General features: G+C 39.0%; 2 protein-coding genes across 2 annotated transcripts; one reads left to right on the top strand and one right to left on the bottom strand.

Annotated features, from left to right (window-relative positions):
* Positions 1 to 125: 125 nt before the first annotated feature.
* On the top strand, positions 126 to 2,988 carry LOC135072101 (uncharacterized). The gene is made up of 3 exons (XM_063966052.1): positions 126 to 137; positions 181 to 2,136; positions 2,247 to 2,988. Exons 1-3 carry the CDS (start codon positions 126 to 128, stop codon positions 2,898 to 2,900), a joined length of 2,622 nt encoding a protein of 873 aa, XP_063822122.1. The 3' UTR covers positions 2,901 to 2,988.
* LOC135071607 (post-GPI attachment to proteins factor 3) lies at positions 2,989 to 16,832 on the bottom strand. Its single transcript, XM_063965366.1, has 7 exons — positions 16,564 to 16,832; positions 16,084 to 16,238; positions 15,774 to 15,929; positions 15,328 to 15,452; positions 14,984 to 15,117; positions 14,428 to 14,635; positions 2,989 to 3,179 (listed from the first exon to the last, which is right to left on the bottom strand). Exons 1-7 carry the CDS (start codon positions 16,691 to 16,693, stop codon positions 3,104 to 3,106), a joined length of 984 nt encoding a protein of 327 aa, XP_063821436.1. The 5' UTR covers positions 16,694 to 16,832; the 3' UTR covers positions 2,989 to 3,103.
* Between the last annotated feature and the right edge of the window lie 24 nt (positions 16,833 to 16,856).

Genomic DNA, 16,856 nt, shown 5'->3' with positions numbered 1-16,856 from the left:
GACTTGCAGCAGAAAATCATAAATCTGGAGAAGCAGCTGGACGAGGCCAAGGCGAACACGCGCGCCAGCTCCGACGCCTCGCCCGCGCCGCACGTGGCCGTGTGCCGCGCGCACCTGCCGCGAGCATGCGCCGAGCCGCGCGCGCCCTGCGAACTATGCTCCCCGCGCCACAGCCGCGAGCCCGCCTGCCACCCGCCGCAGCCCGTCCTCGCCGCCAGCCCCAAGCCCACCGCCGACCACCAGTGCGCCTGCTACTCCACCGACGCGTCCGCCGACGAAAACAAGTCCAAGGGGCTCTTCGGGAAATCCAAAAAGAAAAAGTCGAAAAAGAAGGACAAAGCGCTCAAAACGCAGTTCGTCTACTACGCCCAGACCACGACGGGCCCGTTCAACGACTACCTGGGGGCCGTCGCGGACGAGTCGCCGACGCGGGAGCGCGAGGCGATCAGCCGCACGTACCTGACGGAGATGATCCGCAAGCAGTACGCGCCGGCGCCGGTGCCGCGCGAGCTGTCGCTCGGGGACCGCTCGAGCCAGTTCTCGTCGCCCGTGTGCCGCGACGCCGACAGCCGCCCGGCCGCGCCCGACTCCGACCTGTGCTCGTGCTGCCGCGGCGCCTGCCACAACATCGACCGCCACGTGGCCACCCATCGCTACACCGATGTCCTCAACACCTACCCCGCGTGTTCCGTGAACAACGCCGGCTTCTACGACTCGAGCCTCTACGACATGGTCCCCGTTCGGGAGAAACCCGCGAGTGCGAGTCCCCGTTACGATTACGAAATCCCCAAAAACAAGGTAGCCAAAATAAACGCGAGATATCGCCCGGAGAAGATAACTCAGAAGACTCGATTCCAACCTTTAGTTATCAATCACTACGCCCGAGTTGCACCCGTTGCCGGCTGTCCGAAAAGGACGCCGATGGCTATTTACAGTAAGATGGAAAAGAAAGCACGCCGGGTGCCTCCCAAAAGAAACGAACTGAAAGTCGACAGGCTGAGACAGACCGAAACGTCTAATAGCTGTTGCATAGACTGCGGCGACGTTTACATGAAACGCTTAAACGCTGGCAATATAATACAAGAACCGATAAAGCCTGACAAACCAGCGAGTTGTAAAAATGCTGAATGTCTAACGAATATTCTGAACGACACCGAATGTCAGACCACAACCACCCAGAGCGTGCAAATAGATCAAGCCCTCCTGGAGGAGAAGAAAACTGAACAGACGTTGAATCAAATTAAGAGCATCTTACAATCTGTACTTACGGAAGTGAAGACCAACACGCAACTTAAAAAGACGTCCGAAATCAAAGACAAGTCAACTAAAGATGCCGTCGTCCAAAAAGGGTCGTCCCAAGGGAATGTCCCGGGATGTTCCAGTCTCCTTCACAGCTTTACTTATAGTCCATACAATATGAACCCCTACGTCGCATCGTGCTCGCGTCAAATGACTTCGGGACCTTGCTGCTATCCGAACTTCCCCTGTCCGTCGGCCAAATGCATGCAAAACTTTCCCGTATTTATACAGACGCCTGGACGCCACATGTGCGCGGGTTGCTACCGAAACAGCTCGCACGTCCCCAAGATACCGAAACCAAAACCCGCTGCCACCGCCGCCACTAACACCGACTCGAAGGAGCGAAGCAAAGAGACCGAGAAACTTATAAAAGAGATTTACAAATCCATGGCGGTCAACATGGACTTCCCCGCCAAAGACACGTCAGCCAGCGAATACAACGACCTGAAGTCGACGCCTCGCGTCTCCGTCAACAAATCGCTGTATCGACCTAGCGTTCTGGACGAGGGCATGAGGAAGTTCATGAAAACCAATGGCTCCAGGAATCTGCAAAAGTCTGCGACGCCTATTACCACGATGAATAGCAGGCTGATGTCCAACACGCTGAGCATGCGGTCTCAGATCGTGAGCACGACGGACACGGAGCGTCGCTTGAGGAACAGCCGCATTGAAAACTACTTGGAGAATATCGATGCTCACGAAAACAGGCAGAACAAGATAGAGGAAGAAAGGGAGTATGAGGAGCAGAGCCCGGAGACCACCGCCAGCGACGACGAGGCTTCGTACTCCGAAGCCAGTGTCCATGACACTTACGTGCAGGCGGCAGAACCTGTGAAGGTACGCAAGCTGTACGTTTATAGAATCGGCTGAGGTTATTTCCACAAATATGTACTGGAAAATATTATTTCATGTAAGATATTGCTACTAATAGTACCATTGTTTTGCAGAAACCAGACAAGAAGGGATTGTTCAGCAAAATGTTCAAGTCGGTAAAGCTATTTAATGGTAAATCTAAGAAGAAGGTAGAAGAACAGGTCCAAGTGAGTCCAACAGATGACGTGGAAGATGAATCTGATGGTAATTCCGACGACTACCAGACAATATACAGCCAGCGAGTGGAAAGGAGGCCGCGCTACGTGCCTCACGTGGTCCGAAGTCCCTACAGGTTGAAGGCTCACTCGAAGATATCGTACTCCAGGCATATGAGAGACCGCAATCAGGAGCGCAAAAGACCATACATGGAACAGGAGTACAGAAGACATTGGAACGAGAAGCTGATGTTCCACGAGAATCGGCACAGGTACTCATCTGATAGTCCATACTCTAGGGACACTCCGAGACATACGAGGAACCCAGCTTACTGGCAAAACTATGAAGCCAGAAGTGCTTTAGTGCACAACACCCAAATGATTACTCCTAGGGCTCCTGAGCCTAATGTTCGAACACCAATTACTAGAGAGGATATACTTAGATCAGTGAACGATGCGAGTATTAATATCCCTAAAGCCAATGCGGCGACGAAAGGGCTAGCGTGGCTTAAGAGACACAAACTAGGCATTCGTTGTGGCGACCAGTGGAAGAAATTCATTTTGGAAAGTTGATGTAGTTTCGTTAGTGATATCCGTGACCAGTTTCGTTGATTTAAATTTTTTGCTTGTGAAGATGAGAAATAAAATTGTTAGTAATTAATTACAATCACATTATTTATTGGTCTTAATTTTAATTTCAGTTAAAAATATTGCACAAAATACATTAATGGTTATTATTAAAATACATTACATGACTAGAAGAATTACTAATGTATTTAAGTCAGTTTGTTAAAATCACTTTTCTCGGATACCCTCGACCCTTGCAAGAAGTACAGGTCGTCTATGACAAACCTGTGAACAAGAAATAATAGCTATGTTAGTTTCCTATTTATAGCAAACCCTAGGTAGTGCGATCCGAAAATAATCCGTCAAAATACAGACCTGGACAGACAGACTAACTCAGACTCAGATGACTGAAATCAGATCTAGTGCGACTACCATACAAATGAAAAGTTGTTCTACGACTCCTGACACAATAAATGATTTGTTTATTAAGGCGATTAGAGTCCTCAATGACCTTGGGCGTTTGACCTTCACGCCGCGAGCAACACCCGCGTACCCCGCACCAAAAACTCCGATTTGACACCGATCAAAAATACACGGGCATAGGTAGGTAGATACAGAATAGAAGCTCTTTCTTCATACATTACTGACTATTATCAGGCCTGTTCATCTCCGCGAGTTTACATCGAAAACAAAACACGCACGATTGCCCCCTACAAGAGTACTATTCGACAAGGCCTCACATACGAGCGAACATTGACTCACGCACGCGTATTCTTGTGTATGATGGAAAAAAATAAAGAAAATGGTGTACTAAATACTGTGCAGTATTTAACTGCCTAAATAATAATAAAAACACAGAATGTACTTTTTTAAGTTGCCTGAAGACACTGAGAGGTAAATAAGTAGTTAATATTATTCATGATAATTCATGCTAAATAATGTATTTCCTCCGCCATTTTCTGCAGATTGGCACCTCACGTCACATCATTTTACCGAAGTCAGCCCTATAGCTTCGGCGCAGTACCGATCACTGACGTTTGTCAACAAAACTTCTGACAAACTTGCTTGACTCTTGAGACAAGCTAAATAGTCCAATCAACGAGGCGTTTGTAACCCGAATAATTCGTCCGTCAATGAAACTTGGCACATGGTGAAAGTAGGTAATATAGATCATAGATATGCAAAAATCCAACAAAATTTTTTTTGGGAAGTTATGTTTTTTGACCTAAACATGAAAATCGTTAATAACTCTCTGTGTAAAAATTCTCAGCCTGAAATTCTTTCTGTATACGTACCTATGTACTACTTAGAATATGTATGTAAAAGAATCCAACACTTTTTCGATTTCAGAGATACCTGAAATTTAACTTTTAACATTTTGCACTATAACTTCTACTGAAAAATTGCTCTGCTGATTTTTATTTTTTAATACGCTTTTATATGTTCAAATACATAGCTTTTCACAGTAATCCAATAGATTTTCCTTTACTATGTTATAGTTCTTATTTTTACATAATTACGTCGTGTGAATAATTGCTCCGTCCATTTTTATACATCTATTGGCCATTTGATAATATATTAAAACAGATTTATCAATAATCCAACAAATTTTCGAACGTTAACTATACTTTTAATGATATAATGCACGCGGGCAATGTAGTTCGCGGGCTAAAGTCAGCGATACGCTCTTATTACTACTCCCGTAAGGTTGACATTTCAAGTAACAGAAGGTAGACGCGTATCCATAGCGAGTTTTTCACCATACGCCTTAATTTTAAGTATTTGGTTTAATTATGTACTAACATAGCGATTGTAGTAGGTACCTAGATAATCGACATACCTAAATATTAAACAAGCTTATTTCACGTAATTACGTAAATTCTATTTACACTTATTTACCTCTCTTAAAAATAACACTGGGTGATTAAATTTTATCAAAATTACAAACTAAACATGCATTGTCAAAAGTTACATAAAAACATAAAGTTATTATTCCTTCCTTGCAAAAAACGGTTCTGTTTGACGTGACGGTGACGGCATCACGCATCTCTTTTTATTACACCAATTTGCTGCTAGTGACATCTCGCTCGCTCAGTCATTTGTTGCTCTATTCTAGCTAGGTAGGTGTAATAAAAAACCTAAACTTTATGCATGCATAAATACAATGAAATAAAAACTTATCTTAACAAAACACACGTCGTATTCAAAAACCATTTTATAGCCGATATTCAATGAATTTAGTTTCGTATCGCTGAGTATTGCAATTTGAGGGTTCGATTGCTATAATTATTTGCATGTAACATTTTTGGAACTTTACATACTGTTCACGACGACTACGAATTCTTCCCGCAGAACCCTAATAAACATAAAGAAACCGCAGCAAATACATATACGCACTTATTATAGCTATAGATATGTTATAAATCCGATGATTTATACGCACTTATTATAGCTATAGATATGTTATGAATCCGATGATGAATACTTGCCGCGCGCCGATGCGCGCGGCAAGTATTTGAAAAGAAAGAGACAGTGCGAGCGCGCAAAGGACAGAGATAGCACGCGCGCCCGCGATAACCGACCGTAGCGCGTAAGAAATAAGGCTCATATCCGGACGCCTTAAAACTTTGTTTACGAGTCCCGCGCGTTAGAGCAAGTACTCGCGTCTTCCAGAAAGCGGGCGAACCGTCGATTTTCTAGTTAGTAGGCGAGCTGGAGCGGTATATAAACCGGCCGCCGGACCGATTCGTCAATCATAGTAGGGAATTTAGTGCAAGAACCCCTCCACTTTGGTATAGAAGGCTCATTTTTGCACCAGTTGTTCTTTGGGTGCTCCTGAGTAGATTTCCGTCGGTAGACATCGGGAGCCCCCCCTGTGGTAGCAGGGGGAGGGGGGGCAAGTTTCCTTCTGCCGCGCTTCACTTTAAGGCCCATATCTTCAAAACTATAGGTATTAGGGCAAGTGTGGTGTCATTTTCGGATAATTAAAGGATGGCGAATTCATTTCTAGAACAAACTTTTTGCCTTTTCATACAAAAAAATAGAAATATTGAGAAAAAATCACAAAAACCAAAAAGTATTTTTTTAAATAAACGTCGTTTACTTTTAAACCATTGGAGATAATCTAATAAAAAAAATTATGTTCTGAAAGCTACATTTACCAGGATTATAAATATATACCATTGTATGGTACTTTTTTCGAAAAAAAGTAGGTGAAAAAAATTTTTTCTTCTGGACACAGCGGGCGAATTTTACTGCGCGTCGGAAAAAAATATTTATTTTATCCATGAATTCATACTATTTGGTTCATAAGCAAGTAAGGATTATTATTTTAGAATTTATTTATAGTTCCTGGCACATCAAGCTAACATGATTTGTATTTTTTCTTCAATTAATTTTGAACTCTATGTGTAAGACATAAGGTTGAAAATAGCTTAAATACATTTTAATATTGAAAATATCATAAGAAGAAAGAACTAAATAAAGAACTTGAATTTGTCTAAACGTCTAATGATTATTATTATTATTTTAATTAACACTTTCTACATACTATTGTACCAGTGATTTAACGGAAATGTAAGTGTGAGGAAAGTGAGGATTGATAATCATAGTACGGAAGATTATTTTTAGCACAAAGGCTACGGCTGAGACCATTATAGATGTTTGTTCAGACAGCACCAGCTTCTGCACTACTTCTTGCACTTACATCTCACCATTTTCAGGCAAGCTTCGGCAGCTACAGGCAAATCGGTCCATGTAGGCTCCATGTTGCTATCGACTCTGGTCCACCCCCAACCAGTCGGGTAAAGGGAAGACTGAGTCGGTTGCTTGCAACTGACCCTATACGCGAACCCCTTGATACACTGCCAGTAGCCAATGCTGATACAAAGCTGTCTGGGTTATTTTATGTAGGGCCACACCTAAGCGTAGTCCACAGCGAGCCATTAGGATCTTTATTCTCCCTTTTTTATTCCCTATCATTCAAAAAAATCCTATCCATTAGTTAGGTGAATTAAGCGTCTGAGTGAAAGCCAGCTAATAGTATTCTGATGCCGGATATGCGTCTTTCCGTTCTATACATAGCCAGAACGCAAGGGTGTGAAACTAATCGAGTATAGTTTGGAGATGACTTTTTTTACTAAGCTCCTCCAAACTATACACGACCAGTACGCATATGCTGCGTACTGCTCGCGTATACTTTGTAGTGACTTAGGTCAATTATCTTGCGCCAAAATATACATCGCCAGTACGCATACGGACTAATCATGTATGTATTGTAATAAGTGCGTGATTACAATTTATACGCGAGTAGTTGCATGCTAGTCATTTTGTCTTATTGACCTCTCTTTCTATTACTTAATAATTCATATCTGCGTGTCTATTTTAAACATTGAATCATCTTTCGACACGTGCCATTGTTTTGATAAAGGATTTTTTGGTGTTTCTCATTCTGCCATAGAAAAGATTTTTTTTTGGGGCTGATATTTAATTTTCACCAATTCTCGAATAACTCTTAAATTAAGAATTATGTAGGTATGGAAATATTATGTCAAAATGATTTTGTTCTTGAGATAAAAGTTAATAAATAAAATAAATAATAAATAAATATCCTTAATTCCTTAGACATTTTACACTGCGCTTCTAGTCCCAAGCTAAGCAAAGCTTGTACTATGGGTACTAGACAACGGATATAAATAAACATACATACTTAAATACTTTTTTTTTGTAAATACATACTTACTATACATATAAAACACCCAGTCCAATACAAACAAATATGTTCATGCACACAAATGTTTGTACTGTGCGGGAATCGAACCCGCTACCTCCGGAATAGTAGTCCGTTTCGAACCACTACACCAAACGGCCGATAATACAAACCTAGCATTTAAAGTCTCGCATAATGTATTAATAATGCACGTTGAACTTTCTTCTCTCACTCTCTCTCATTTTAAATGAATTTATGATTACACTAATAATTGTTATTTAATTTGAAATCTACCTAATCAATTTAATTTCAAAAACCACTTACAATAGTGTTAAAAATCTAGATTTATTATAGATTCAGTAAAATAATAATATTTTATGTAATAATATCGAATAAATGTAATTTTAAATATAATTCCATATTTTACTAAATCAATATCAACTAAACACACTCTAGTCAAGTGTAAGTGGTGTAGTAGAAACTAATCGAGTATAGTTTGGATATGACTTTTTTTACCAAGCTCTTCCAAACTATACACGATCAGTACGCAAAATTCGTGTATAGTTTGGAGTAACAGATTTACAAACGGGCACTACAAAATATACACGAGCAGTTTCCTATGGGTGCGTTCTGGCCATGTATAGAACGGAAAGACGCGCCGGATATGCTGACCCAAGCAGACACTAGTAAGTGCAAGAAGTAGTGCAGAAGCTGGTGCTGTCTGAACAAACAACTAAATGGTCACAGCCGTAGCCTTTGTGCTAAAAATAATCTTCCGTACTATGATTATCAATCCTCACTTTCCTCACACTTACCTTTCCGTTAAATCACTGGTACAATAGTATGTAGAAAGTGTTAATTAAAATAATAATAATAATCATTAGACGTTTAGACAAATTCAAGTTCTTTATTTAGTTCTTTCTTCTTATGATATTTTCAATATTAAAATGTATTTAAGCTATTTTCAACCTTATGTCTTACACATAGAGTTCAAAATTAATTGAAGAAAAAATACAAATCATGTTAGCTTGATGTGCCAGGAACTATAAATAAATTCTAAAATAATAATCCTTACTTGCTTATGAACCAAATAGTATGAATTCATGGATAAAATAAATATTTTTTTCCGACGCGCAGTAAAATTCGCCCGCTGTGTCCTGAAGAAAAAATTTTTTTCACCTACTTTTTTCGAAAAAAGTAACATACAATGGTATATATTTATAATCCTGGTAAATGTAGCTTTCAGAACATATTTTTTTTATTAGATTATCTCCAATGGTTTAAAAGTAAACGACGTTTATTTAAAAAAAATACTTTTTGGTTTTTGTGATTTTTTCTCAATATTTCTATTTTTTTGTATGAAAAGGCAAAAAGTTTGTTCTAGAAATGAATTTGCCATCCTTTAATTATCCGAAAATGACACCACACTTGCCCTAATACCTATAGTTTTGAAGATATGGGCCTTAAAGTGAAGCGCGGCAGAAGGAAACTTGCCCCCCCCCTCCCCCTGCTACCACAGGGGGGGCTCCCGATGTCTACCGACGGAAATCTACTCAGGAGCACCCAAAGAACAACTGGTGCAAAAATGAGCCTTCTATACCAAAGTGGAGGGGTCTCCATACAAATCATTGCACTAAATTCCCTACTATCAGTTCCACAATCAGTTTTACTCAAGACAGTTCTCCGAACAGATCAAGAGTGAACCTCCTCCGACCGAAGAGCTACAGGAAGACTTCTTACCGCGATAGAAGAATAGTGATTATATTGACGACTTCAGCATCAAAACCGGACGGTTTTTTTTTTCGTTTTTATTTAACTTTTGCAGTGGCAGTGGGCGGGGCACATAGCTCGTAGAGACGATGGCCGTTGGGGCAGGAAAGTTCTCGAGTGGCAACCACGGGCTGGAAGACGTAGCGTGGGCAGGCCTCCTACTAGGTGGACCGACGATCTGGTAAAGGTCGAGCCTGAATCAAGGGAAGAGCCTGGATGCGGGCAGCGCAGGACCGTTCATTGTGGAAAACCTTGAGGGAGGCCTTTGTCCAGCAGTGGACGTCATTTGGCTGAAACGACGACGACGATTTAACTTTTGACAATGCATGCTTAGTTTGTGATTTTGGTTTTAATCACGTCACAGTGTTTTTAATTTATTATTCAGAAGCGTAAATTAGTGTGGATTACAATTATGTATTTGAAGAATAATAACCCCCTTACTAATAAAAAGTTACACAGTTGTTGAACACTGTTTTAAAATGACATTTCCATACTAAACGTCACTTTAAAACACTGTTCAACGAGCGTGTAAGTTTTATTAGTAAGGGGGTAAGTATTTATTTTTAATCGATTTTATAAATGTACAGTCAAAGAATTATTTCATCATAACAGCTATCATTTGCGCATATCATGGATTATGTTCCCTGTCTGCAACAATTAGTAACTACTACAAACAACTAAAGCCCGGTCGCCGAGTACGTAGAATTTCGTCCAATGACCCATCTTTAGCAACTGTGCAGCATGCGGCCGCAGTGAGTGTGCGAGTGCGACAGCAATACAATTACGCGCGAGTGATAAGGATGGGTTTGTTACTTGAAATGTCAACCTTACGGGAGTAGTAATAAGAGTGTATCGCTGACTTTAGTCCGCGAACTACATTGCCCGCGTGCATTATATCATTAAAAGTATAGTTAACGTTCGAAAATTTGTTGGATTATTGATAAATCTGTTTTAATATATTATCAAATGGCCAATAGATGTATAAAAATTGACGGAGCAATTATTCACACGACGTAATTCCGTAAAAATAAGAACTATAATATAGTAAAGGAAAATCTATTGGATTACTGTGAAAAGCTATGTATTTGAACATATAAAAGCGTATTAAAAAATAAAAATCAGCAGAGTAGGCATGGAACATTTCATGAATAGCAGGTGAAAAATCATATGAAATGAATTTCATTAATCACACCTGCTATTTTTCTTCACATAGACTGCTATAATTTCGCAGTCAACGAAATCACGAATCACATGAATTTCATTGATTCATTCGAGCGAAGTCCGTGAGCGCTGCTCTGCTAAGTGACCGAGCGAGTAAGAAGGAATGATTTGATCATGTGCGTGTTAGAAAAGGACAAGACATGTGATGACGAACGAAACTGAGCATTTTAAATATGAACTTTAAACTCAAAGGAGTAAGGTTTAGATTTCCTTGTCATGATTCGTATGATTTCATTAGATAGCAGGCAGATGAAATGAATGATTTTTCACTAGTCGCGCGGTTAGTGATTGTTTTGTTGCATACATACTGTGCTGCGGAACTGTTTGTTTTTTGTTGTGCGACATAAAATCAAACAGATAGTTATTAAGTCACATTCAATATAGGTAGCTAATTAGCAATCGTTCATCATAATTCATACTTCATTAAAAGTAGCACATTAAATGAAAGAGCTATATTTTAACACTGCGAATAAAAATCATTGCCTGTGAAATTTCACATGTGAAATCACATGAATAAAAATCATCATTTCATGAAATGAAAATGAACGGAAAATAGCAATCATTTCCATGCCTACAGCAGAGCAATTTTTCAGTAGAAGTTATAGTGCAAAATGTTAAAAATTAAATTTCAGGTATCTCTGAAATCGAAAAAGTGTTGGATTCTTTTACATACATATTCTAAGTAGTACATAGGTACGTATACAGAAAGAATTTCAGGCTGAGAATTTTTACACAGAGAGTTATTAACGATTTTCATGTTTAGGTCAAAAAACATAACTTCCCAAAAAAAATTTTGTTGGATTTTTGCATATCTATGATCTATATTACCTACTTTCACCATGTGCCAAGTTTCATTGACGGACGAATTATTCGGATGTCTCCATACAACGAATCTCCTCGTTGATTGGACTAAAATTACACCATATTGTTAATGACATTGAGCATACATTTTTTTAAATACCTTCGCGAAGTAAAACTTCTGTACGTAGTACTTATTATTATTCTGTGCTATTATTTTAAACTTAAATTGATGAACCTTGATGTCGGTGTCATTTAACTCAGGCGTAAAGGTATTTAATAAAAATAACAAAATCCATGAACATTTTGTACGGGATAAAATTTTATTTTATTTTTCGTAAATTTTCTAATGCTTTTGTCGGTTCAGTCGTTCTCGAAATTTGAACAAACCCGACTTTATTACAAGCTTTTATTTAGCTTGCAATTTATGATGTATGTAGGTAATTACATAAATGTTTGTTCGGGTGGAATCTTGCAAGCTGAATTAGTTGCAAGCTGAATTAGTTAGACCAACTTCCTGACGACAACTAGGCTAGATGACAAACCCCTGACCCTGTATAAGCAAGTACCTAATGTTATGTAAGTAGGTACGCTACTTTGAAAATCATGAGTCTTCAATTCTCTAAGGGAAACTGCAGGGTCTGATGATGGAGCTGGAATGTGGCCATAGGAATAGGCTAGTTTCTTTAAAAAAGACTTTTGGTCCGTCAATTTTACATTATCAAAAAATATTGGACACAGGATATTTTTATTTTTCAATTAAACAAGTAAAAAATTACGAAGATAATGATGCGATGAAATTCCGCGTGACGACACAAATCGCCACATTTTTAAGCATGCCTTGACGTCATGTGCCTCATCTTCTGAACTTTGGTGCGCTTCATCTCTTTAATTTTCATAAGTTTAAAAAAGTGAAAAATACATTTAGAGTTTTTTTTTTGGTAAGTTCACCGACGGTCTTATTCAAACTCTTGCTACTTTCTTGCTTTATCCACGAAACATCCCTATTCTTCGAAATTATTACGATCTACAAACGGAAAATCTCTGCTACTACGCCGCAGTAAATTCCCCATCATAAATAAAAAGATATTTTTTAAAACAAGCTCTTGTATGCTAATAATTTTGGTTTCATGACATGCTCCTAAAATTCATCACCTTATAAGAGGATTTCAGTTTTTATCTGCGAAACTTTTTAATAATATAGGTACGTTTCATGGTTTGGTAATTTAGGGAAGTTTATTTGCACTTAACATGAAAAATATGGTATCAATGTACTGAGTACCTATGCACCTTCAGTGGCAACAACAAGGTCTACTGGGTACCTATAGTCTACTAAAGGCATGAAATAGATTAATTTCACTAAAAATTAAAACCAACTCCAAAACGAATCACCAAAAGGTAGGACACCGACACCGACTCCGAAAATGGCTAATTTTGTAATCAGTATCCAAATTTTTAATAAGCTCTATAGAACAATTCAATACCACTTTATCTTAATTTTTTTTAATGTGACAGGAGGCAAACGAGCAAACGGATCACCTGTTGGTAAATGATTACCGTCACCCAGACACCCGCAGACCCAGGGGCGTTACAGGTGTTATTTTTAACTGTGGTATTTTCGCGAAGAAACATATTTAAAATCTAATTCTAATAAGTATGAAAAATATAAATTGTTTTCTTCACGTAAATCGATTAAGTTACAGATTCTGACTAGCTCCTAATTTGGATACTGATTGCAAAGGCCTAGTAAATAAATAACGTAATAATTTTTCTACTTGTATTTATCTAGTGCAGTTGTTTTGGAGTCAATTATAGTTTTTTTACACTAATAGATTCTATTCAGGTAGAAAATAGCGTCTGAGCGCGTCATAATTCAATTGTATTGTCTGACTGCACGTACTCTATGAACAATTCTGACATAAAATCCATTGTCGAACAAAAGCTGGGTTGCACCATCTTACTTCAACTTTGACAAGCGTCAAAAGTCTGTCTAACTCCATACAAAAAACACCGGTTATCGCCAAAGCTACGGTCAAAGTTAGGTCACGTCAGGTGGTGCAACTTAGCCAAAGAAAAAATTCATTTTGATCGCTAATGTCAGTTTGTAGCGAGTGACACAACCTCCCGGTCTGAAGGCCAGCGGCCGACTGCCGCCCGCACCCCGCGAAGGCCCCCTCAACAGCAAAACGTTCGGAATTTATCAAAAGTAAAATTTATGAATGAAAGTAATGTTTGATTGAAAAACGTAACGTGTCATTTAAAGATTAAAGAATTCCCAATCTATTCGTGCAAAAATCTTTTAAATTTACATAGCCGTTTTGGAGGAGTAGGGAATTTAAGTAAAAAATCGATGTCCCGTATTTATTTTTTTAATCCAAAACAAAGAGACGTAGCGAAAATTCAAACGTCACAAATGTAGTCCTTGAACTGTTGTATAACATATATTTTTTTCAACTATTTCTGTCCAGCAGTAAAAGAGGAGTAGGCTTTACAAAATGCCCATTTGGCGCGGATTGAGGACACTAATCGCCTTAATTGCGAATTCATAAAACTGAAGGTTTGGCCACGTTTGGCTGTATGGTATACTGTGCATTAGACTTTTCCTATAAAAAATGAAAAATTGAATAACAAAAAAAAGCAAAACTAAAGACTAGGCTGCATGGCAGTATGCCTTTGCCTTCATTCACAAAAGAAAATTACAGAAGCATTAAAATTTAAAAAGAGGGTAGACCAAATTTTTACCAATAAATTCCACCCGCATTTACTTCAAGTTCATACTTCATAGTGCATGCAATCAAAATGCAAGTGTGCCGAAATATCGTAATACCATTCGAATAAGGTAAATTCAAGAAATCGCGTTATTATTGACAATACTCGTAATGTGTATGTGAATTTGTGACAAAGCCACAAGAAACCCGACTTAATTTTTTAACTCTACATACTGTTATGTTTTTACAAAAAGTGCTCTCACCATTTTCGCGTAACGACGACGTAAACTGAATAAAAAAGCATAAATTCTTCACTAGCATGGCTCACCGGTAGAACAGCAGCGGCAGCGGCACGGTGGCGAGGTGCCACAGCGCGTGCGCATCCCACGTGTTGTACTTGGGCGGGAAATCCAACAGCTCCAGCGACAGCGCCGCGCCCGACAGCAGCGTGAAGACGCCGACGCGCCACGCGTGCCTGCGCCCCGCCAGGTATTGGAGAACTGCCCATCCTAGCCACATTAGAGAGCCGACTGCACCTGGAAGGCGAGCAGGTACCTTAATCAACTGATATCCTGGTTTTTCTTCTATCAAACTGATATATTAAATAAAATTTTAGCTTAAAATTTATGCTTCTGCTAGAGCTGGATAATAGCTATAGTACAGTTCAAGCTACCCATTTTGCAGTCGTGCCTCGTTCTTCGCAAATAGGTAGGTGGAACTGCCTCACTGTAAGTGCCATGTAAAAAGTAGTGCATTTGGTGTTGAGAAATGTTTGTAATTTAATGTTGTTTGTTTTCGTTTTTTTTTTAATTTTCGATTTGTGGACTTGAGATATTTTCTGGAAAAAACCGTTACGAAAAATGTTTTTTGCTACTTCTTCTTACCAAAAACAACGTTGATCATCATGTTGTACTCGTAGTCTATATTCCCGGAATACAGGTACCGCACGTGGTCAATATAATACATGAATGGTGGAACCAACATGAATATAGTCATCTTCCTCCTTCTATGGAACACCCTGTAAACAAAAGACGTAATTTATCATCGATTTAGATTCACGCCGAGCTCCGTTAATTGCCACGATTTGGTCCTCAAAATTATAAAGCCTCTTTGTAATAAGTATGTGGTACAAAAAGCTGGTGGAACTCATTACTCATCACAGCAGGTTCATAAGTGTTCTAACTAAAAAAGCCAAACAATAAGTTAAAGTAATATTTGTGATAACAACCGAACGATAGCAGCGATGAATAGCGCCATGACCATAGACAAGGCGGACGCGTAGTCCATAAACTCCGTGAAGGGATTGTCCCGAGTGTGGAATATTGTGGACCACACCCATCCATTCACACACACCTGGAAATAAACTAATGCATGAGCTGGTTACAAAGGTTGAATGTGAAACTATAAGCAAGCAAAAAGGAGCATTGTTAGTATCCTGCAAGGTGCGTTTTTAGCTCCAATTTTATTTTTGGTATTGTCAAGTGTAGTTGAAAATGGGACAAATCCCTCAAAACCTATACTGAATTGAAAATGGCAATATAGCATGTTAGCTTGAATAGCTTCAATTGCTGATGCTATCAATATCCAAACTTAGTATACTCGACTTGTGAGAAGAGCAAATTAAATCAATGAAAAAATAATGATTGACAGGTTTTCTTCCTCAGTAACACTCACAGCAGTAAAGACATGCCAGAAGAGCACAAGTGGAGCGCTCCTGATAGTGAATCGCCGTTTGATCTCCAAGTGCATGTACACGTGCGCCAAGAGGTTCAGCAGCGACGCCAGCGCAGACCCTGGCTCCTGTATGCCGAGTACTCGCACGAAAGGCCACTGCAATAGAAATAAATGTCCACCAGAGCACTGGTTTTTAAACATAGGAAGAAACATTACTTAGCGAATAGCCAGTGTTAATAAGAAGATAAAAAGATAAATGGAAACATGGTTCTTTAATCTAAATAATTTAAATTGGCCATAATTTTTTTACCTTCCCATGAAACTTTGGTATAGCATATCCTCTCTCCTGGAAGCCCTGGACAGTCCGCCACATGCACTTGTAGCGGCACTCGTCCCCACAGTTCCACATCATCCGGCTCCAGATGCTGAGCTCATCTACCACGCTGGTCTTAAATGATGATCCATCTGTAACATTGTTTTTATAACATTGGTAGGTATTATCATCCATACAAGTTAGAATAAGTAGTAGGTATACATGTATTCCTAATCATTAGTTTTTGGTATTGTAAATTTTATTAGCTTTGTAAATTTGTTTCACTTCTAATTAAGTCCAGATAATTACCATAAAAATTGTGCAATTTAATTGCCTTGTTAGAATGATCAAACATTTTTTTATAAATCTAAAACTGGGCTTCCTTCAGGAATAAGTGTATCTTTTTAGAACATAATTATGCAGTATATTCGTCCTTATATGAGGCCGGTCGTTACTCGGTGCTCCAATTTTAATTACCTTTATCGCAGAAGTCTGTCTTACAGTTTACCACGCACTTTTGATAAAAAGGCGATCGGTCGCCTTCGCTAGCCGATATGAATTGGAATTGCTGAATGAAAAATACAAATGCAAGGATATAAGACTTCATTTTGTTAAAGCAGAAGTCTAATTCTTCATTAAGAGTTCACTGTTCGCCTATTTTACGGTTTAAATTTATATTAAAAGCAATAAACATTTACTTCACCACCGGCTAAACAAAAATCAATCAATCCCTTTTTTGACATTTCTTTGATATTTTTTTTTTTCGGTTG

Source organism: Ostrinia nubilalis, chromosome 5 (genome assembly GCF_963855985.1).
Source record: "Ostrinia nubilalis chromosome 5, ilOstNubi1.1, whole genome shotgun sequence".
Classification (NCBI taxonomy): Eukaryota; Metazoa; Arthropoda; class Insecta; order Lepidoptera; family Crambidae; genus Ostrinia; species Ostrinia nubilalis.
Note: the sequence above shows the minus strand (reverse complement) of the source record. Positions and strands in the feature narration are given on the sequence as shown.

Excerpts from the sequence above, each read along its gene's own strand:
- LOC135071607 (XM_063965366.1), bottom strand. The coding sequence starts at position 16,693 with ATGAAGTCTTATATCCTTGCATTTGTATTTTTCATTCAGCAATTCCAA. Across the intron at positions 16,239-16,563 it reads GACAGACTTCTGCGATAAAG|ATGGATCATCATTTAAGACC; the intron begins GTAATTAAAATT and ends ACAATGTTACAG. Across the intron at positions 3,180-14,427 it reads CTGCCGCTGCTGTTCTACCG|GTTTGTCATAGACGACCTGT; the intron begins GTGAGCCATGCT and ends TCTTGTTCACAG.
- LOC135072101 (XM_063966052.1), top strand. Across the intron at positions 2,137-2,246 it reads AGGCGGCAGAACCTGTGAAG|AAACCAGACAAGAAGGGATT; the intron begins GTACGCAAGCTG and ends ATTGTTTTGCAG.